This window comes from Apium graveolens, chromosome 9 (assembly GCF_009905375.1).
Source record: "Apium graveolens cultivar Ventura chromosome 9, ASM990537v1, whole genome shotgun sequence".
Classification (NCBI taxonomy): Eukaryota; Viridiplantae; Streptophyta; class Magnoliopsida; order Apiales; family Apiaceae; genus Apium; species Apium graveolens.
Window position 1 is genome coordinate 93,234,717 of NC_133655.1, and position 22,948 is coordinate 93,257,664.

General features: G+C 34.8%; 2 protein-coding genes across 2 annotated transcripts; both read left to right on the forward strand.

Moving 5' to 3' along the window:
- The first annotated feature begins 6,716 nt into the window (after window positions 1-6,716).
- LOC141685402 (putative mitochondrial protein AtMg00310) lies at window positions 6,717-7,163 on the forward strand. The gene has a single exon (XM_074490505.1). The coding sequence runs from the start codon at window positions 6,717-6,719 to the stop codon at window positions 7,161-7,163; it is 447 nt and encodes a 148-aa protein (XP_074346606.1).
- Window positions 7,164-7,541: 378 nt separating this feature from the next.
- On the forward strand, window positions 7,542-8,432 carry LOC141685403 (uncharacterized). The gene is made up of 2 exons (XM_074490506.1): window positions 7,542-7,902; window positions 8,005-8,432. The coding sequence occupies exons 1-2, from the start codon at window positions 7,542-7,544 to the stop codon at window positions 8,430-8,432; spliced, it is 789 nt and encodes a 262-aa protein (XP_074346607.1).
- Window positions 8,433-22,948: the final 14,516 nt, after the last annotated feature.

The window sequence follows — 22,948 nt, forward strand, 5'->3', positions numbered from 1 at the left end:
TAAGTCAGTGAAATCATTATCAATCATATCAAGATGAATAACAATAATTCGGACTTGAAAGTGAGAAAAATAAGGAGTGATATGGAAGTGAGTTCAAGAAATCTGTAATGACAGAATTCTGTGAAAAGGTTGGCATCTATATGAGTTTTATGCACCAAGAACTCTCCAACAAAATGGAGTTTTAAAAAAATATATAGAACTTTCATTGAAGCAGTGAGGACCATGTTGGTAGAATAAAAAATACCCATATACTTCTGGGCTGAAACCATTAACACTGCATCTTATACTCATAATATCTCTCTAATAAATCAAGCTCATGGTATGACTCCCTATCAATCGTTTAAAGGGAAGAAACCAAATTGGAATTTCCTGCATGTCTTTGGATGCAAATATTTCATTCTGAGAAATCAAGAAAAAAATATAGGCAAATTTGAAGCCAATGCAAATGAAGAAATTTTTGTTGGATATGCAGCTGGCAAGGCCACAGAGTCTCAATATGAGAATCAACATTTTATTGAATCAGTTCATGTGGCTTTTGATGACAAGGAGATTCAAGGATTGATAGACCGAGATTACAATGATGCACTTGTATTTGATGATGAAATGGAGACTGACAAGATGAATTTGATCATGTTCCCATAAGAATCAACACAAAGCCTGTAAATTCAAATGATATGGAAAGACCAGTTAACCTACAAAATGAAGTATCCATTGATCAGGAAAATAGGACAACTTTTGATTAAAATGAGGCATCCATTGAAGCTCAAAATCATCTATCAGTTGATAGAGATCTTCGAACTCCAGCAACTGCTACTGAAGCCTCAAACTCAAGGGAATCTTCAAGAAATAATCTCTCAAATTATGTTCAACAGAATGAAGATAATGAAGTCACATCATCAAGATCAAATCTTCCTTCATAAAGAAAATGGACAAAAAGTCATCCATTTGAATTAATCATAGGAGATGCATCTTCCAAAGTTAAAACCAAAAGAGCAACTCAAGAGGAATGTCTGTACAACAATGTTCTCTCACAAGAAGAACCCAAATGATCCAAGGAAGCTCTACTGGATTTAGACTGATTACACCCATGCAAGAAGAACTAAACCAGTTTGAAAGAAACAAAGTAAGAAAGATGGTACCTAGGCCAAAGGACAGATCAGTCACTGGAATAAAATGGGTATTAAGAAATAAGATGGATGAAAATGGCATTGTTACTAGGAACAAAGCAAGATTAGTTTCCAAAGGCTACTCTAAAAAAAGGAATTAATTTTGATGAAATGTTTGCTCTTATGGAAAGAATGGAAGCAATGAGAGTATTTCTGGCCTATGTAGCTCATGCCAATTTCAAATTCTATCAGATGGATGTAAAAAGTGCTTTTCTAAATAGAGAACTTAAAGAATAAGTATATGTTTGTCAACCACCTGGATTTGAGGACTCAAAATTTCCAGAATATGTATATCTTCTTTTAAAAGCACTATATGGTCTAAAGTGTAAGCACCTAGAGCCTGGTATGATACTATCTCAATTTTTACTTGGAAGTCATTTTAATAGAGGTACTGTGGATACAACCCTCTTTTGTAGATATATCAATGGTTCTAGTATACTTGTATAGATCTATGTAGTTAATATAATCATCGGTTCTACGGATGAAAAGCTTTGCAAAAAGTTTGCCAAACTAATGCAAAGTAAATATGAGATGAATATGATGGGTGAATTCACCTACTTCCTTAGTTTACAAGTTAAACAAGCGAAGGAAGGAATTTTCATAAGTCAAACCAAATATGTGAACAATCTTTTAAATAAGTTCGACTTATCAAATTGTTCACCCGCCAAGACTCCAATGCCAATTACCGCTAAATTCGAAATGAACACCTCAGAAAAGAAGGTGAATATTTCTAATTATAGAGGCATGGTTGGGTCTCTATTGTACTTGACACCCAGTAGACCAGATATTATGTTTTCCACTTGTCTTTATGCTAGGTTTCAATCTATTCCTAGAGAGGCACATTTAATAGCTATAAAAAGAATCTTCAAATATCTAAAAGGAATACCAAACCTTGGCATTTGGTATCCTAGAGAATCTGGTTTCAATCTAATTGGTTATTCAGATGCAGATTAAGCAGGGTGCAAAATTGACGGGAAAAGCAAAACTGAAAGCTGTCAATTTCTAGGAAACAAGCTGGTTTTATGGTTTAGCAAAAAGCAGAACTCAGTATCAACCTCTACAGCTGAGGCCAAGTACATTGCAGCTAGAAGTTGTTGTGCACATATTTTATGGATGAAAAATCAATAATTTGATTATGGATTAAAATTGGAGAAAGTACCAATCCTTTGTAACAACACCAATATTATTGTCATCACTGAAAATCCAGTCCATCACTCAAGAACCAAGCACATCGACATAAGGTATCACTTCATCAGAGAACATGTGATGAATGGTATTGTGGAACTTTATTTTGTTCCAAATGAAATAGTTACCAAATATCTTTACCAAGCCGCTTGATGAATCAACATTCGTAAGATTAGTAAGTGAGCTAGGTATGCTTAAATTTTTATAACTAATAATATTGTCTGTTAATTATCTCATATTGCAGCCAGATGTTTATATTATGACACTTGTCTGAAGCTGCTTTCAGACTTTGTATGTTAGAAATTTAGAAAATCAATTTAACTATATCAACTACTACTCTTAGCACTTGATACTCATAACAATCATATGGATTTTTAATTTGCTACCTTAGTAATTGATGAACAACATCATCAATGGCTAGCTACCTTTATCTTAGCCATTTAGAGTGGGTCATTCTGAACCGTTGGATACGATGATATGTGTGTCAATCATGTGTCTATATTCACGGTTATTTTAGGTAATTGATAACTCACTTTCATTTTTACAGTTACTTTTTGCATAAATTAAGAAATTTCTTTCTCAATTGCATTAATCTATTCTATGAAAGTATAAATACTAATTTGACTTCTTCGATTCATTCTAATATACTCTCACAATTTCCTAAAAATAAAAAGAACTTCTCTCTCTCTTAATTCTCTCTTAACAATGGCTCCCGTTGAGATCATGTCCAACACTGTGTTCATCTACAAACGGAACAACTTTGTGGTTGTAATATACGAGTAATAATAATAATAATAATAATAATAATAATAATAATAATAATAATAATAATAATAATAATAATAATAATAATAATAATAAGTGAATAATTTGATTTAAGTGGGAATAAAAATTATAAAAGAATTTGTCTTTTTGAGTTAGAAATCTATACTATATACTATATTATAATAACCGAAATGGGGTATAATTTGGTATGACTTTTTTTGGTTGGTTTGGTTATCCCACGTTATGACCGTCAGATCTTTTTAATCAAGTGATCAGGACCATTAGATTTAAATACTAAAAAAATTTACACTACTAAAACTCTCAGTTCGAACCCCGCCAACATCAAACATTCGTATTATTATTTATACACTGCTAAAGCTACTAAAGCTCCTAGGTTCGATCCCCACAAACAGCAAATATTTATATTATTAAATATTCATATTATTATTTATACACTACTGAAGCTACTAAAGCCCCAAGGTTCAAACCCCTCCAACAACAAATATTTAAATTATTATTTATAAACTGCCCAAGATTTGGGTTCGAATTTTGACAACAACAAATATTTATATTATTATTTATAAATATACTAATAAGGTAATGATCCAAAAAGAAATTTGTTATAATTTTAAATAATATAAAAATATTAATAAATACCCGTACATCCCACGGGTTGTAAAGCTAATTAGATTAGAAAGAATAAAGTTTTGTCTTTTGACATGTGTTTAAAGTTCGTTGTTTGCTGAAGTTTTTTTGTTTTGTCATCTTTCTAGTATCAGCACCTATGGATCAACAATCAAAATATATGAAAGAAATCGAGGACAAATATACGGCCTTGAATATAGATGAGTAAGAGGATAATGGAGTTGAGTATGAAGAGGAAATAGAGGAAACAGATAACGTCGACACGAGATGGAGTCTGATTGGACGCTTTTTGGCAGATAATCCAGTTGATTTCAATGCAATGCTGAATATGATGGCAGGGCTCTAGAAATATGGTAAAGGCTTGTATGTGAAGGAGTTAGGTCCTAATCTGTATTTATTCTGATTTAATCATGAAATAGATATTAAGAGGGTGATGGAGGGAAGCCCCTGGACTTTTAATCGAGCTTTGTTAGTCTTTGAAAGGGTGCAGTCGGGAATCAACCCCATTGATGTACAACTAAATCATATTGATATATGGGCTCAGGTCCATGACTTGCAAGCTAGATTTAGATCAGAGAGAGTCATGAAGGATATAGGGAACTACATTGGAAGCTTTATCCAGAACGATGTTAATAATTTTACTGGGGTATAAATAGAGTTCTACAGGGTCCGAGTACGGATAGATATCGATAAACCACTCAGGAGGAAAATGAAACTGAAGAAAAAAGGTGGAGAATGGGTCTGGGTTAACTTTAAGTATGAGCATGCTCTAACATTTTGTTTCATATGTGGCATTATCGGACACTCCAAACGGTTTTGCCCCAAATTGTTTGAGCAAGATAGAGACATTACGGAAAATCTGTACGGAATATGGATGCGAGCAGAACCAGTGGTGGTGAAGAGACCGGAAAAAGATGCAGATTCTGATATTCCGGTAACTGGGAACGAAGATAATATGGGGATACAATTAGGGGAGGAGATTAGGGGTGATGGAGAGACAACGGGAGATAATTCAGGAAATAAGGATGGGCGAGAAGATTTTAAAAAATCAGGCGCAGCCAAGTAAACAGTCGGGCTGATTGAAACTGCTTTTTTCCCAAGTAAACTGATGTCCAATGACCAATTAAACTGATCCAATGACCAATTAAACTGAAATCAGACTGGATAGAGCTATGGTCAACACAAAATGGTGGGATGAGTTTCAATCAGCCCAACTGTTTAACTTAGAAATCACTTTGTCGGATCATAGTCCCATTTTTATGCAGCCTGTAGAAGGGAAAAACTATAACCATGTATGCCGTTTTTGCTTTGAAAATGTTTGGTTAACGGATTCTAAATGCTTGGAGTTGGTTAAATAAAACTGAAACATAGGTCTTTCAAGTTCTATTCAAGAGAAATTAGATAGATGTAAAGTTGCTCTGGATGACTGGTGTCGGAATATTACTGGCAATTTTCGAAGCAGAATTAACTCTTGTAAAGACTTACTCAAAAAACTAAAGAAAGGAGAGATAAAGTTTCGATTAGTAGGTATAAGGAGACAAAAAGCAGGTTGGTGGATATTTATAATCAGAAGGAGGTGTATTGGAGGCAACACTCGAAACAACTTTGGCTGCGGTGTGGTGACCGTAACATAAAATATTTCCAAAATGCAACTTCTAAAAGGAGGAGGAATAATCTAGTACTCCAGTTGTAAGACGAATCAGGAGTTTGGAGGGACCGTGAAAATGGCCTGCATGATCTCATGGAGAATTATTTTCAAAACATCTTTTTGACGGTGGGATCAGATTTGGATGAGGTAATCAGTGAAGTTCAGCCAGGCATCTCGGAGGTTCAGAATAATATGCTGATCGAGACTATTAAGCAAGATGAAGTCAAAGTGGCTCTTTTCAGTATGGACCCATATAAAGCGCCTGGGTATGATGGGTGTACCCCAGGATTTTACCAAAAATTCTGGCATATTGTTGGGAAAGATGTAACAAAGCTAGTCAACAGTTTTTTCATAGAAGGTAAGCTGCCGAATTGTCCGAATGATATAATTTCAGTTTTTATACCAAAAAAGAAGAGTCCATTGGGGATGGGTGATTTGTGTCCAATTGCCTTATGCAATGTTCTCTACAAAATCATTGGTAAGATAATGGCTAATCGGTTAAAAATGTTGTTTCCTTTGGTTATCTCGGAAAACTAAAGTGCATTCATGAAAGGAAGACTGATTTCTGATAACGTATTGATCTCGTTTGAAGTCCTCCACTATCTAAAAAGGAAGCAACAAGGCAAAACAGGATTCATGGCTTTGAAGATGGATTTGAGCAAAGCCTACGATAGAATTAAATGGGTTTTTCTGGAGGCTATTATGAAACAGATGGGTTTTTGTGATAAGTGGGTTGTGCTAGTAATGGAATGTGTTACTTCAGTCAAGTATTCTATAACACATGGTGGAGAAATCTTTGGTCACGTGGTTCCATCACGAGACATCAAGTAAGGGGATCCGCTCTCCCCTTATCTGTTTATTTTATGTGCGGAGGGGCTATCCTGTTTAATTTGAAAATATGAAAGAGAGAAGTGGCTTCATGGGTGCAAAATTGCGCAAGGAGCCCCTGTCATATCTCACTTGTTATTTGCAGACGACAGCTATATTTATTGCAGGACTACAGTGGAAGAGGCTAGTCGGGTGTTAGAATTGTTGAAGATCTTCGAAGGTGCAGCAGGCCAGAAGGTGAACCTGGACAAATCTTCAATTTTCTTTAGTAAAAATACGAGCCCAGAGATCAAAGATAGTGACCTTAGCACGTTAGAGATGAGGTTGGCGGATGATAACTGTCTGTATCTTGGCCTTCCTAGCATGATCAGTGGCAACAAGTCTGCTGTCTTTGGAGGGTAAAGAATAAAATACAGAATCGCATTCAGGGTTGGGATGGTAAATGGTTCTCTGGAGGGGTAAAAGAAGTACTGATAAAAATGGCCTTACAGTCTATTCCTACTTATACCATGAGCGTTTTTTTGTTTCCAAACAAAGTTTGTCAGGATGTTGAGAATATGATCAACAATTTCTGGTGGAAATCATCTAAAAACAACAAAGGGATCCATTGGCGTAGCTGGAACAAATTAAGAAGGCATAAAAATAATGGTGGAATGGGATTCAAGAATATAAGAGATTTTAATTTAGCTATGTTGGGAAGACAAGGATGGAGGCTTCTAAATTTTGAGAACTCAGTGGGGCGTGTTTTTAAAGCAAAATATTATCCTGGGAGCAATTTGTTGGAGGCTAAATTGGGTTGCAACCCCAGTTATGTATGGAGAAGTAGTTTAGAGTCTTGGACTTTGGTTAAAAGAGGGGCACGCTGGAGAATAGGAGATGGTCACCGAATTTCAGTGTTGGATCAACCTTGGCTCTCAGAATCTTAAAATCCTTTCATTACTTCACAACACTTAGCTCTACAGGGAGTGATAGTGTATAACTTGTTTAAAATAAACACAAGGGAGTGGGATGAAGATATCATTAAAGATTTATTCAACGATCGGGATAGAATGGCAATTTATGACATAGTGCTTTGCAGAAACCAATATATTGATACAAGGTACTGGTGCTACGAACAGAATGGGAACTATATGGTTAAGAGTGCTTACAAGCTGCTGCAGAGTTTCTATGGTAGGTGGGAGGAAAATGACGAGGTTAAATTATAGAGAAGTTTATGGAAATTGCAAGTCCCGACAAAAGTGAAAGTGTTTTTGTGGAGAGCTTTGAATAACTGTTTGCCAACAAAATATAATTTGCAAACTATAATGGTTAAGACTGATGAAGTATGCCAGGTTTTTGGAATTAACAAGGAGACAACATCCCACTGCTTTATTCATTGTATGTTTACAAAGAGCTGTTGGCATATAGTATGCCCTGAAGCTAAATTTGACAGTGTGATGAACCTACCCACGTGGTTCCTGTACGTGCTGGAGTATCACAAGGAAAAAGCTACAACGATTAGCATGGTATGTTGGAGCATCTGGAGGACTCGAAATGATGTAGTTTGGAATAACAAAAACTGGAGAGCTAGTAATGTGGTGACATCTGTAATTGCATACCTTACACAATGGAAGGACGCTCAAAAATTGGGGAAAGCTGTTTCTCCAAAACCAGGTCATTTAACTGGTAATATGGAATGATGGACTAAACCGGAAACTGGTTGTATTAAAGTCAATTGCGACGCCACTATATTCAAAAGCTCTGGTCAATTCGGTGTGGGTTGGATAGTGAGAAATGATAAAGGAGAGATGCTTTTCGCAGCTAGATCATGTTTCCCTGGAAAGCCAAAGGTTCATCATGCTGAAGCAATAGGCATAAGGGAGGCACTTAGCTGGATCAAAGTCGAGATAGACAAGAACGAAGAAACCACTGCTTGCAGCCTTCAACATCGGATGATAGTAGAATCTGATTGTCAAGTAGCAGTCAAAGCTGTGCTTAAAAAGGAAAGAATATGTTCACCTTTCGGTGGTGTAATAGATGAGTGTAAAAGCATCCTTGAATCTTATAACAATAAAGATATTGTATTTGTCAAACGATCTGGGAACAAGGCAGCATATTGGTTAGCTAGCTCGTCGAGTTCTAGTCCAGGTTGTATCTGTAGAGGGGAATATGTTCCTTCTGATCTTATCCGTATTCTGGAAAATGATTTGAATTAATGGAAGCTTAATTTTCCTTCAAAAAAAAGATTAGAAAGAATAGAGGGGTTATAAAATTTATGTTTAATTGGCATGACTTTTAAGCAAAAACATGTTTCACTAAAACCCTAAATTAAGGCTATTGTGAGAGGATGAGACAGAGAGCGGCAAAAAGAAATTTGTGAATTAATCCTAATACAAACCAGTGATTGTTACTAGAGTCGCATAGAAGACACAATAAACAAAGAGACAGAAAAACATAAATCGAGAGGGAGATTTTTTTCGGGTCCGTTCTCGTAGAGTCAAAAAGGTTTCGTTTACTTGCTTTATATTATAACTTACTACTAGACATTATTATGTGTGTTTAAGTGGTGTTAGTCGAATTTTATAATTACATGTTTTTCTTGGTTATACCTTTAAATAATTATTCATATGCACATGTGTGAATTAACTTATTGATTATATTAATTTGTCATATCGTGCACATCATGTACATGGGTCTTGTGCTCTGATTTTAGTCTGTATATGTAACATGAATTTGTAACTTGCTTGTTATCTTTATTCTATCAAATTTATAATTTTGGTCCTTATAACGACTCGCGTATTTTCATATTATTTAAATATGTAATTATGGAATTATTAAATAAATAAAATATGTGTATAGCTTCTGTCAGCTATGTGTTGTTTTATTATTATCTATGTGTGATTTTTGATGTACAGGGCTGTTCGCATAATTAATTATTGAGTTGTACTGATTTGTTTTCACTTTTAAAAGTAGATTTAATGCAAATTTATTTGCATAAATATGTGAATTGTCTGTAAAATTGTTTTTATAATTTTATAATTTCCATAATTATTTTTGGGATTTTATAAAATTTAGAAATCAATATTTCATCAATTATTTAGCCTGTATGATTTTCTGATTGCATTTATTTGTAAAATCCGTATTTAATTCTAAAATTCTTCAAAAATTAAGAAATTCATATTTCATGAAGTTTATAATATTATGAGAATTTTAAAATTATTTTGGGAAGTTTTGGGATTAATTCCACCCGCGCGTTTGTTCGTAATTTGGAAAATGTGGGTATGTGGTGCGTTTAAGAAATAAATATAAAATTCTGAAAATCTTATTTTATTAACTTTTTAATATTTCGGAAATTTTGAAATTATTTTGGAATCGGTTTGATGAATTATAATACGCGATATATATCGTTAACAACTTATTTGCGGTGTTAGATTGGGGCAATAAGAGAAATAAACCAGATAAGGATGATTAATCTTATCCCCTATTTTATTTCTTTCAGGGGTCAACTTCTCCTCCTTATTTGTTCTCCCTCTCTCTCCCATTTTCTATAATCTCCCCTCTCTACACTTTCTTTTCTCTCTCAATATCAGATGTATACATATATATATAGCTGCCCTCGGTTCTTTTTCTTCCCTATTCTCCTCGCCGGAATCCTCTTCTATCCTGGTAATTATGCCGCCATCTTTATTCTGTTTCCGGTGACCTTGTCACCGACTCTCCTCCCTTCTGTGCGCGTGTAATCGCGTGTGGTACTGTGTTAGTTCCCCTGCCATTATTTTTCTTCTGTTCTTGTGGGTTACCACCGATTCTCCGGTGAGATGGCCCTGTTCAGTGGTTGCGCGTGTTTAACACGCGTGTGTGTGGCGTGTGTGAAGTGTGCAGTGCTGTGTTGTGTTGTGTTGTAATTGTTGTCTGTTGTTTTATCTCGATTATTTCTGAACTAATTCTTATTTTTGCAGGAATTATTGATTACAATTCATGAAATAAATTAATTTTGTACGGAAAATTAGATTTAATCGGTGAAGATTCGCGTTGGAAACCCGATTTATATGGGTACCCGTAAATTTTTGCCGCCCTCGGCGATGAGCCTCGGCGAGCCGACGGTGGACCGTGATGATCGTTATATGAGTCCTAATATATTAAAATAAATAATTTAGTTTGTATATTATTATCTGAATCGAAAAGGAGTTAATTGTTTTAGGAATCGTTTTGGAGGTTGGGCTATGAAATTGGTTTGGTTGTGATTGATTGATTGATTGACGTCGAATTGCTTCGACGGGTTAGTCCGATAAATAAAGGAAATGCTGCCCGATTTTCCAGAAATTAAATTACGGAAACACGGGAGCGTATCCAGTAATTATCGGGACGTCGAGTAAAAAAATATATATTTATATTTTATACGAAACCTGATTGTATGTTATGGTGAAATATTTTTCCAAAATGAATAACCCTAATTTCGTAAAATGACGAGTATACGTATTTTCTGAAAATGAACACCAAATCGATTTTCGAGAACGTGAACCCTAGCTGATACGTGTATTACAATAATGTGTATGTTACGAGTCAGGTTTTGTTAACGTACGGGTAAATTGTTGGCGAGAATATGTCAAGCATAACCAAATGTCTAAATTAGGGTATTTCGACTCTGTAGGTTCTAGTCCGAAGGCCCAAGAGTTGGCGTTGGACTAAAGATAGCCTAATGGACAGTTGATGAGCTCAGTATGGTTCCAATCGAAGAACCTGAGTGTTGAAGTCGGATCCATGATAGTCTATTAGTTAGCTGATAAAGCCGAGCGTTCAAATCGGTTCAACATCAATCAGAGAAAGTTGTAAAGCTCTACAATGCAAGTACCCCTGACCATATCTTTATGGTTCAGTAATATATGAATAACTGTTAATTTATATTATGTATTGGAACATAACATTTTAAGTTATGTAACCCCTGTGTTTCAAAATGATTTGTTAACCTATGTTTTGGGGGAAAGTAACTTCTGAAAATACCTATCTATAAGTTTTGAATAAAATGAAAATATTTTGGAAAGTGTGTTATTATAGAACTATTTTGAAAGAGATAGGTAAGTGGTTTGAAAACTGGATAAAATAGATCAGATAATTGGATGAGCGTGTGCAAGGGCCCGTAACGGCCAGGAAGATAGAGTAAGAGGCGAAGTGGTTGCGCACCCTATTTAAAGCACTTAGTCCAGCGTGACAGAGACCTAGCTAGTCTCTAAGTTCCTAAACAAGTTTCATGGGATGGCAGATGGAGCCGTCCCATGGAGATAGCCTGATCAGTTGTCTCACCAGTGATCATCCAATACTTTCATATCTGAGCGAGATGATTTTATGATTCCCATAACGGAACAAATGATTTTGGGTCCCCGTAACGGGATAAATAGTTTTATGGTTCCTTTAATGGAACTGAAGATTTGGTAATGAAAGTAGCATGCTAAAATTGAACTCTGGTATTCATACAGCACACAACTAATGAGATGTTTATAGAGCATGCTAGTTATTGATATCCAGTTTATACATGTTTTATTTGTTTTCCATAAACGAGTAATGATTAATGTTCCTATAATTATTTATCATAAACAGTTTTTGATTATTATTCATATAGCGGTACTATTCAGCGATTGAACGCTCACTCATGTAAAATATTTTGTATATTCCCATATTACATATGCCTAGGAGATTCTCCTGCTATAGGAAGGGTCAATTTCCAATTCCTCCTGTTTTGAGCTCCTCTGAGTGTGTTGTGTCAGACCAGGTATGGTCTATGAGTTGGTGTAGAAAATTAGATATGTCAGGTTGTTCTAAATAAGTTAGTTTGTAATAACTTTAACCTAAGTCATACTTAAACCTGGAAAAGGTCTTGGTAAAGGGGTCGTGTTCATGTTTTAACATTGCAGTGGATTATATTATGACTATTATTGATGACGTCATCTCCAGACCCCGAGGTTGAAGCCGTCACAGTTGGTATCAGAGCCACATGTTTGAGTCACTGATTTAGGTTAGGAGTAGAGTCATAAGAGTGTAGGAAGGTTTATATAAAGTTATGAGTCAGCAACTCAATCAGAGGAGCGAGTCTAAGAGTTCATTTGAGGGTTTCGAAGGCGTTACCCTGACGTTTATTGAGAATTGGTTGAAACTGCTCTATCTTTTAGTATGTCTCCCTCGTAGTTATGTACTATTGGTAATGTCTGATAGAGATTTTTTAGTTCTCCCTCTCGAGAAGAAAAATCAGATTATGAGAATTCAGCTTTTGAGTGAATCCTTGATGTATCGGTTGATTGGGGAAAACAATGCATATGATTTGATTATTTGTCTGTATGACAAAGGGTCTGGTGGGACGCCACCGAATTATGTGTTGTAAACTATGCGGTACTAAGACTGGCCATCTTATGTACTTGTATGGTTGCTCTCAGTCATATCTATATCTTCTTCGCTTTTCCCGCCCTTTCTAATTGATTCCTTGATTTCGAAATTCCATGGCAATGAATTCATCAACAATCTCTGTAGTTAGACAGTCTTGGTTATTGGAGTAAAAAAAAGTTGACGGTCAGGAGGAATCAAAGTCTTATACTATGTTGTTATTTAAGAATAAAGGTAGCAGCGAGGGTTCAGGATCTAATAGTAGAGTTATAGCCTCGGGAAAAGTATTTCCCTGACTGTGTGCGGAATCAAATAGAGATTAAGTTCCTAGAATTGAAGCAAGGAGACGGAAGTGTAGCTGAGTATGAGGCTAAGTTTACAGAATTAGCTAGGTTCGTACCAGACTATGTACACTCTGAAGCCTAGAAGGCAAGGAGGTTTCAACAAGGGTTGAAGCCCGAAATTCGCAGTGGAGTTGTGGCATTGCAGCTCAAGGCGTATCCTTCCGCAGTTCAGGCCGCCTTAGTAATTGAGATTGATCAGAAGTTAGCCACTAGAGAAAAAGAAGATAAGAAGCGAAAGATAGATGATGTGGAAGAAACATCAGGTCAATGCGGATCTAGCCAGAAGTCTCAGAAAAAGGTTGGAAGGAATAGGAATAAAGAATCTAGAGGACAAAGTTTTTCTTTAAACAAGCCTAATAACACCTCAGTCAGCTCTAGCCAAATCAAGTCGGTCAGGTCGCCTATATCAGAGTGTGAGCAATGTGGTAAAAGGCATGGTGGAGTGTGTAAAGCGAACACTGAATGTTTCAGGTGTGGACAGAAATAACACTATGCGTCAGAGTATAAAGTGGAAAATCCAGGAGTCACATGTTATAATTGTGGCAAGGTGGGGTATATTGCCAAGAACTGTAGAAGTGTTTCTGAGATAGCACGGGAGGTAGTGCATCAAAAGGTCTGACATCCAGTACATACAAGGTTAAGACTTATAATATGATTAAAAGGTCAGCTGCTCAAGACCCTGATACGAAACCAGGTATATCCTTATTTAATTTCATACCTATTAAAGTATTAAGTGGCAATGAAGTATCTAAGATAATTATATATGGATTGAATGGAGTAATGTTTAAATATTAAATGAACCCTTAATTATAGAAGTGGCTGATCGGAATAAAGTACCCGTAAATCAGTCTTGTCCTAAATACCCTATAGAGATCTTATAAAATCTTTACGACTAACTTATTACTTTTAATTAAAGGAGGTTCATATAACCTTTGGAGTTGATTGAGTGTTTATCTTAAGGCAATGATGGATTTCCAGAAGAAGCAAATTGTAATGTTTACGGAAGTTAATATCAGAATGAGTATCCAAGGGCATAAGCAAGTATATAAGGCGTAACTAGCGCATGTAAGGGATATTAAGAAGGAAGCACCTAAGTTGGAAGAAATTCAGATCGCAAGTGCTGTCCGAAAGGACTTACCAGAATTACCTTAGAGCATGAGATATAACTTTTTATTGGTTATTGTGCAGAGTCGATCTAGTGTCCAAAAGCTCCGTGTCGTATGACTAGTAGGAATCAAGTAATTAGTTACGTACCTTCAAGAATTGTTGAATAAGGGGGTGATGAGGCAATGTGTGTCCCGCGGGGTGCACTCGGGATGTTTATAGAATAAAAAGATGGATGTCTGCAGTTATGTACTCGTTATCGGAGGTTTAGTAAGTTGATAAATTAAGAATCAGTAACCCTACTTAGAATGGATTACTTATGTGATCCAATGAAAATAAGGTATTATTTCTCAAAGATTGGCTTAAGATCAGGCTACCATTAGCTATAGGTTAAACCTGAAGGCATACCCAAGATTGTGTTTAAAACGAAATATGGACGTTACGAGTTCCTGGTGATGCCGTTTGGATTAGTTTGGGGTCATAGATGTTAAATATATTCTGCTGGCATTTGTTTATTGATTAAACAGGTTGGTTTGGATTGAGGTTTCATAGTGACGACCAAATCCTCTGAGCCCGGATTTGGGGGCGTTATAGGCTATATGTTAAGATTTCAAGGTATGAATTTTGGTTGAGATTACCAAAAGATTATGGTTATTCTATTAACGACCACTCATGCAATGCCAGTGTAGTAAAAGATATGTAATTAAGATCCCTGAGGAGTTAGCAAAAGAATCGAAAAGAGTGGAAGTCGAAGTTTGAGTACCCGAAGGTGATAAGAAGCCACTGTAAGAGGTTCATTTTCAGTCTAAACTGATTAAAAAGATAAGGGAATTGTTAGGCCCTAGATTAGTTCACTAGATTATGAATACAGAATATTGAGTTGGGAAAGGTTAAAAATCAACTCATGATATACAAAGGGCGAATGTGGATTCATGTCAAAAGGCTATAGAGATAAAAGTTGAAGCATTAGTAGCGCTGAAGGTTTTGCCTTGAAAAGGAATAATGAGATTTGAGTATAAAAGTAAGCTAAGCCCTAAGAATATCGAATCATTTGAGGTATGGAGAAAAACAGGTAAAGTAGACTATGAACTAACACTGTTACCACATCTGTAGCATACTCATAGTATGCTTTGTGTCTTTGGGTCAAAGAACTATATTCTCGATGGGAGTCAAGACATTGTGTACGAACCAATCTAGATCTTAGATCGTAAAAACGAGACCTCCGGGATAAGTCTATTCCTGTAATAAATATGCTTTGGAGGAATCCTCGAGTAGAAGGGTCTACTTGAGAGTTAGAGTAAGATATGCTTGACAAATATCCTCACTTGTTTAGTTAGATGAGATTCTGAGGACAGAATCTTTTTAAGGGGGGAAGGATATAACGACTCGCGTATTTTCGTATTATTTAAATATGTAATTATGGAATTATTAAATAAATAAAATATGTGTATAGCTTCTTCCAGCTATGTGTTTTTTTTATTATCTATGTGTAATTTTTGGTATATAGGACTATTCGCGAAATTATTTATTGAGTTATACTTATTTGTTTTTACTTTTAAAAGTGGATTTAATGCAAATTTATTTTCATAAATATTTGGATTGTCTCTAAAATTATTTTTATGATTTTATAATTTCAATAATTATTTTTGGGATTTATAAAATTTAGAAATCAATATTTCATCAATTATTTAGCCTGTATAATTTTCTATTTGCATTTATTTGTAAAATTCGTATTTAATTCCAGAATTCTTCAAAAATTACTAAATTCATATTTTATGAAGTTTATAATATTCTGATAATTTTAAAATTATTTTGGGAATTTTTGAGATTAATTCCAACCGCGCGTTTGTTCGTTAATTTGGAAAATGCGGGTATGTGGTGCGTTTAAAAATAAATATAAAATTCTAAAAATCTTATTTTATTAACTTTTTAATATTCTGGAAATTTTGAAATTATTTTAGAATCGTTTTGATGAATTATAATGTGCGATATGTGTCGTTAACAGCTTATTTGCGGTGTTTGATTGGGGCAATATGAGAAATAAACCAGATAAGGATGATTAATCTTATCCCCTATTTTATTTCTTTCAGGGGTGGACTTCTCCTCCCCAGTTGCTCTCTCTCTCTCTCTCTCTCTCTCTCTCTCTCTCTCTCTCCCCCTCTCTCCCTCTCTCTCCCTCTCTCTCCCATTTTCTATAATCTCCCCTCTCTACACTTTCTTTTCTCTCTCAATATCAGATATATACATATATATATAGCTGCCCTCGGTTCTTTTTCTTCCATGTTCTCCTCGCCGAAATCCTCTTCTTTCCCGGTAATTATGCCGCCGTCTTTATTTTATTTCTGGTGACCTTGTCACCGCCTCCCCTCCCTCATGTGCATGTGTAATCGTGTGTGGTACTGTGTTGGTCCCTTGCTGTTGTTTTTCTTCTGTTCTTGCGGGTTAGCACTGTAACACCCTCCAAATCCGGGGTATAGATTTGGGGTATTACTGTCACTAACTACCTTACTGAACCTGTACAATAATAATATAAGCATATAATTACCCCTTATTACTACTACTCAGGATCTTTTAAGGTTAATGTGTGAAAACAAGAACAACTAACCAACTTTATTACAACATCTCAAATAACCTGTCTTACAAATCTTCTTTATTACAAACTAGTTATCTATATAAATTTTAAACTAAACTTCTTTTATTCAAACCACAACTACGACTTATCCTGTTACACCTACTCTGGCATCTCAAAACTCTGTTCTAGAATTAGAATAAACATTCTTGGTGCTAGAGGGTCCCGCTGCTTGACCCGCTTCTTGACTACTCGGGTTCGGATGGGTTTCATTCTCAACTTTAACTGAAAAACAAGGTGAATAACAATAATAGGGGTGAGCTAAAATTGATCAACAAGCCGGCAACATTTATATATATAGTGTAAAGAGAGAAAGTTAAATGAACCGGTAATCTGCTGGTTTGAACAACCATCCGTCTCTATAGTGAACAATGAAAGCCATTATTGGCGAGTACCAAATGAACTAGACTGGACACAAAAACCAACATATGCACTATAACCTGCTGATCAGTCAGGATATAGCGCGGATCTATACCCAACTTCATAGACCCACAAACATATAGGGTACGCAGGCACTATGGCCTAATAATCAAGGGTCCGGTTCACACCCGGCCCGTACCGTAACCATCCAGTCCATAGCTTAGCATTCGGAACAATCGGTATACTTTTGATGTATCCCAACAAGGGAATATATCAGAGTATATGTATATGTGTTTATGTAACTAATGGAATATGAATAGAGGATTCAATGAATTAGGAGAAATTAGGAATCGAAATGAAATAGGAATAACAGGACAATAATTATTTATCAGTATTTGTGAACAAGAATTATCAGGGTATATCTTGTCATGGAAACTTGGAAGCAATTCACTATTCTGAAATAAAAATAGGGGAAAACTTACCTGGTATATGCTTTTCCTCGAATAGTTCACAACTCTCTATCTCCAGCTTGATTTACCTTGCTGGTGCTGAATCTATCAAGGAAAGATACTTGCTTAGTTATCTTACATCATACGCGTATCTCAGGCTGATACCATACAACCCTTATCGTCTACCCATAAGATTCTATCTGACTCGTATATATATATATATATATATATATATATATATATATATATATATATATATAATTATTAACAGATAGAGTTCAAGTAATCACGTAAATCACATAGCACATAAGGCACATATTTAAGTTAGTTTTATAATTATTTTTAGAATTGATACTAGACCTATATTCGCATTAACAAACAATATCTAACTCGATTCCTAATTTTCCGGGATTTATTGGACTCGTATTTATCAGCAATAAGGTCTGAAAATGAATAAGTATCATAAGCCGACTCGCTCTCGAAAGAAATTATGATTTATAACTATTTTTAATGGAATAGGTCATTTTTCTGAGTCTAAGGGTTTCGTTTCGATTAAATCGGATAAACGGTTTAATTATTACGTAATAAACAAGAATTAATCAATTATTAAAGCATTATAATTAATTATTCACAATTAATTAAATCTTACTTATAATTTAAATGATTATCTAGGAATTATCATATTTAAAATAATTTCTCCCTAATTTTTGGAATTAAATACAATTTATTACAAATTATTTAGTTAAATTGATTAATTATAATTAATTAATCAATTCAAATAGATAATAAGTAATTTGGGAATAAATAAATAAATGGTTACATTCCGCATCTCTAAAAATTGGAACACAACTCGAATTATTACGAGTTATTCACTTAAACCGATCAATTATCGAACAACTAATTAGTCTAAATAATTAATCTTCAACTAATAATTAATTAATTAATTAATTAATTAAGTAATTAAACAAATAAATTTTCGAATTTCTGAATTCAGAAAATAATTCAGAAATTACTTACAAAATAATTCAGATTTTTAATCGAATTATTTATTTGATTTTCTAATTATTAAAAACTGATTTTCTGATTTTATAAAAATAAAACTAGATTACAAAAATACAGAAACATAATCCTGAAAACAATTTTGGGGAATTCGGGTCAGTGACCGGGTTGAAAGGCGGGTTAACGGGTCGTTCAAGAACGTGAAGAACTTGCTGGAAATTGAAAATTTTCGATATGTTCTTCACCGTTCTGATCGAATCCGTTCTCGATTATTCCCTCTCTCGACTTCGAGCCTGTGATTTCAGCATCACCAACGCAATCCCGGCGTCACCATCAACCTCCGCCTCCTCGTGCCAGAAAACAACGACGCCGGTGATACAGCAGAAACCGGCCAACCGATGAGCACTACATCAGTTCCACACGCCTGGAAGTTCGGAAAAATCCTCCATATCATCCAACATAAAGCTAGTAACTGAAGAACACAGTCAAACATGCCGCGAGATCGTCGGAAAATAAAAGAGTCGACAGGCGCCGCCTCTACTCCGGCGAACTCAAAAACCAACCCAAAAATCACGAAACAGGCATAAAACGACTCCAAACACGACGATCTAATCATTTGTAACAACATAAGCATCAAACACTCAACTAAATAAAAAACCCCAATTCAAAATTAAACCCAAAATTAAGAAATTAAATCGATTAACCTACATATGAAATTGATAACTGAGTTAGATAGAGAATTCAAAGAGTTTCAAATCGAATACTCACATGATCAATTTGGTGTACAGAAACATGATCAAATTGGTGTTTGGTTCCAAGAACTCCAAACCCTAATTTCAGAGAATTGGGGATTTTCTTGAATTTTCTGATTTTTGTAAGATTATTTAATAATTAATTAATAATAATTCAGGTATTTATATTAGTACAAATAATACCCCTAAATAAAATTAAGGCCCTAATTATACATTTATTAAAATTAATTGGCCCCAATTTTTATAATTTTTGGGTATTAAATTTGAATTTTTAAATATCCAATAAATAGAAAATATATGCCAAAAATTTCCAAAAATTGTGAATAATACAAAAATACAAAAAAAATGATATTTGATAATTTCATTGAAAGGAATATGTCCTAAGTCCAATCATGTATTAGGATTTAGGAATAACTTTTTATGTAATCTGTTTTGATTTCATTGATATTAATAAAAGACTTGTTTTGTTTTTATTACGGGCTCTATCTATTTAAGTGTTTAAATAAGATATACCATAGTTTAGAGTAAAGCTTTTTATGGATTATGATGAGATCATAATAGTGAGACCTAAAAGATGAAAACTCTAAACTTAAATAGTTCCTGATCATAGGATTACTAACTGGTAATTAATAATCCGCAAAGATCGGTACATACTATGCTTGCTTCATTATGAAGGATGTCTGTTCTCATAGACATTTGTGTGGTGACACTATAGCTAGTATGTAGGTGCTTATTATAGAATAAGTTCACTGAACATGACTCGCACAACTGAACAACTGATGGAGTTCACTCACGTGTCAGCAGTTGTTCACATAGTGATAGTTGTACAAGTATCCTTAGACTTGAGGTCATCATAGTCATCTTGTGTACACTGAACTATGCTTTGGTTTAGTTCTTAGTCTCCAGGGACAATTATTAAGGCTCTACTGGGTATAGGAATTTGTACACGAAAATAGTGTATGATCAATAAAGGATCTACCTCTTCCAGTGAAGGAAGCGAATGTTCAAGGCTGATCCACTTATGCTAGTTCAGGAATCTCTGGCCAGAGTGAATGAAATTAGAAAGGAGTTTCTAATTTGCATAGAACTAAGCATAGTAAATGGTAAGCAAGTGCTTAAATTAGAAAGGCTTGACACGAGATCCATGCCTTGTATTTAATCGAGACATTGTAGGGTAGAAGGAGTTTATTATACGGTAACTATTCATTGAATAGGTTCTTCGTATTCTAAGCAGTGAATTCATATTATCCGGATAGTCGCGATATAGTGAGAAGTATCCCTCACGATGTAGAATAAATGTGATTAATTAATCATATTTAATAAATTAGAGAATTTATATAAATAATGATAAAATAGTTTTATTATTATTTATTTCTACTACCGGCTTAATATTGAACCTACAGGGTCAAACCATAAAAAGAGAATGATTTAATGGTGGATGAATTAATTAATAATGGCTAATAATTATTTATTTATGAAATAAATAATTAATTGGCAAATTTAATAATTGATTAAATGAGATTTAATTGATTATAAATTAATTAAGAAAAGTTCTTAATGTTATTAATTAAGAATTTAATTTTTGGAAATTAAATCAAGAGAGAGAATTATTTCTAAAGTGTTTAGAAAAAGGATTAATAATTAAAAGGTGTTTTAATTATTAATGAGAATAATAAATGGGATAATAATAATAAAATTATGGAAAAATTTCAGCTGAAAATTTTGCCTATAAATATACTATTATAAACCCTATTTTGATTTTAACCCCAAAATTTTATAAAACCTAATTCTCTCCACCTCCTCCTCCTCCTTAACGTCGTTTTCTTGGTGGATACCAGTGGAGTGCTTCACGTTTGAGGAGCAGCTGCTAAGGATCTCCGATCGTTGCTTTTGGATCGCATATTAAAGGTTAGTAATCGATCCATATGTTTTAATCACGATTTATATGCTTTTATTTGGATTTTGTATGTGTAAAAGTGTTTTACCATGCCTCTGCTGCGATTAAAATCCAACATTGGTATCAGAGCATAGGTTGTATTCATATAGACCTGTGGTAAAAATTTCAGAATTTTATGTGCTTGTATGAATTAATTATGATTTTTACAAGTTATATCATGGATTAATTTTGTCTGATGAGAAATCGTTTCTCAAAATAATTTTGAATGTTCATCTGGGTTCTACAAGTGTTGTAGATCGTCTGGGTATTTTTCTTATATTTTTATGATGTATAAATTTTTTATTATGAATTTTTGAAGTTGTTGCAATTAAATTCGTAATTAAATAAAGATATATATATATATATATGAATTGTAAGTATGTATATATATTTGTACATCTGATGCTGCTGTTGTTTGTCTGTGTGTTGAATGCTGCACGGAAATTAAAGAAGACAGAGAAGGTACGGCGGCACAACAATCGAGAGTTGTCAAGCGGCGACTGCTGAAAAAGGAGGAAGGACCGCGCGTCGACCACGCGCACGTGGGGCTCACGCGCTGGCGTGCCACGCGTGGCGCATGGTAGACACGCGCTGATGACGTCATGCTGACGTCAGCATAGGGGGTTAGGGCGCGTGGGGCGCGTGGGGCGCGTGAAGCGCGTGGTTGGTTGTCAGACACGCGCCTGTCAGCGCGTGTGCGCGTGGGGGCGCGTGGGAGACCTTCTTTTGGTGCGTGCGGGTGCATGGCAGCTCAGAATAGGGCGTTATTGGTGCCGTTGGATTCGTCTTTTTGAGACGCTTCTAATGGTATATTATATGATATTTTATGAAATTGTTTCGAACTGTTTATAGCTAACAGAAGTGTTTTTAAGCTATTTTTAACTGTTTTAATTGCTTTTAAATGCTTCATGTGATACATAGAGATGTATAATGCTTAGACTAATGTGCTAGATGATATAACATGCCTACCTTGATGTTTATTCATGTTTATATATGTGATATATGCTTAGTTTATCATGCGATGATAGATTTAGGTGAACTTAAATGAACATAAGGCGTTTGTTAGACAACCTAGTATAGTGAAATTGTTTCATAACCTTAATAATAATATTATGAATACAATCATGAGATTCTTGTGTTTATGAAACACGTAATTGAATATGAATTTTCGATATGAGAGAAAGGATGATTCTGTCAACAACAGATTTCTATCTGTAAGAAAGAGTTATTAAGTGACGCCTCTTGACAATGCTCCACCCGATCTGGGAATCATCTGATTATTGATTATTGATTTGAAATATTTAATTTAAAAGGAAGAATCTCTTTATAATATGATTATGATTGTAACGTAATATAATCCCTCTAAAATTAAATAATATCAAGTAGTAATTGGCCAATGACACAACGGGCTTGTGTCGGTCATAGCCTTCCAACATGATAGAAAGTAGTTTTTATTTTTAAATCATTATCGTTTCGTGCCACAGCCGAGGGCTTTGATTTCGAAATAAGAAATACTTGTCTATTACATAGAGATGTGTAAATTGAATAAGAACCTAAAGGTCGTTACGTGCCACAGCCGTGGGCCTTTGGGGACTGATTCAATTGTACGGAATGTTGGGTTAGACTTGACTTAGAATATTGAGTTTGTCGTGCCACAACCGTGACTCAATTATTCAAGAGGCTAAAGTTTGATTAGGGAATAACATTAGATGTAATTGACAAGAGTTGTCTGCCTATTGAATATTACATGGCGTTTCGTGCCACAGCCGGGGTTGTGTAATGGAATG

What these genes read in the sequence shown, in the direction of transcription:
- LOC141685402 (XM_074490505.1), top strand. Translation starts at nt 6,717, where the DNA reads ATGGCCTTACAGTCTATTCCTACTTATACCATGAGCGTTTTTTTGTTT.
- LOC141685403 (XM_074490506.1), top strand. Translation starts at nt 7,542, where the DNA reads ATGGTTAAGACTGATGAAGTATGCCAGGTTTTTGGAATTAACAAGGAG. An exon ending in AAAACCAGGTCATTTAACTG is followed by an intron (nt 7,903 to 8,004) that starts GTAATATGGAAT and finishes TGGGTTGGATAG; the next exon opens with TGAGAAATGATAAAGGAGAG.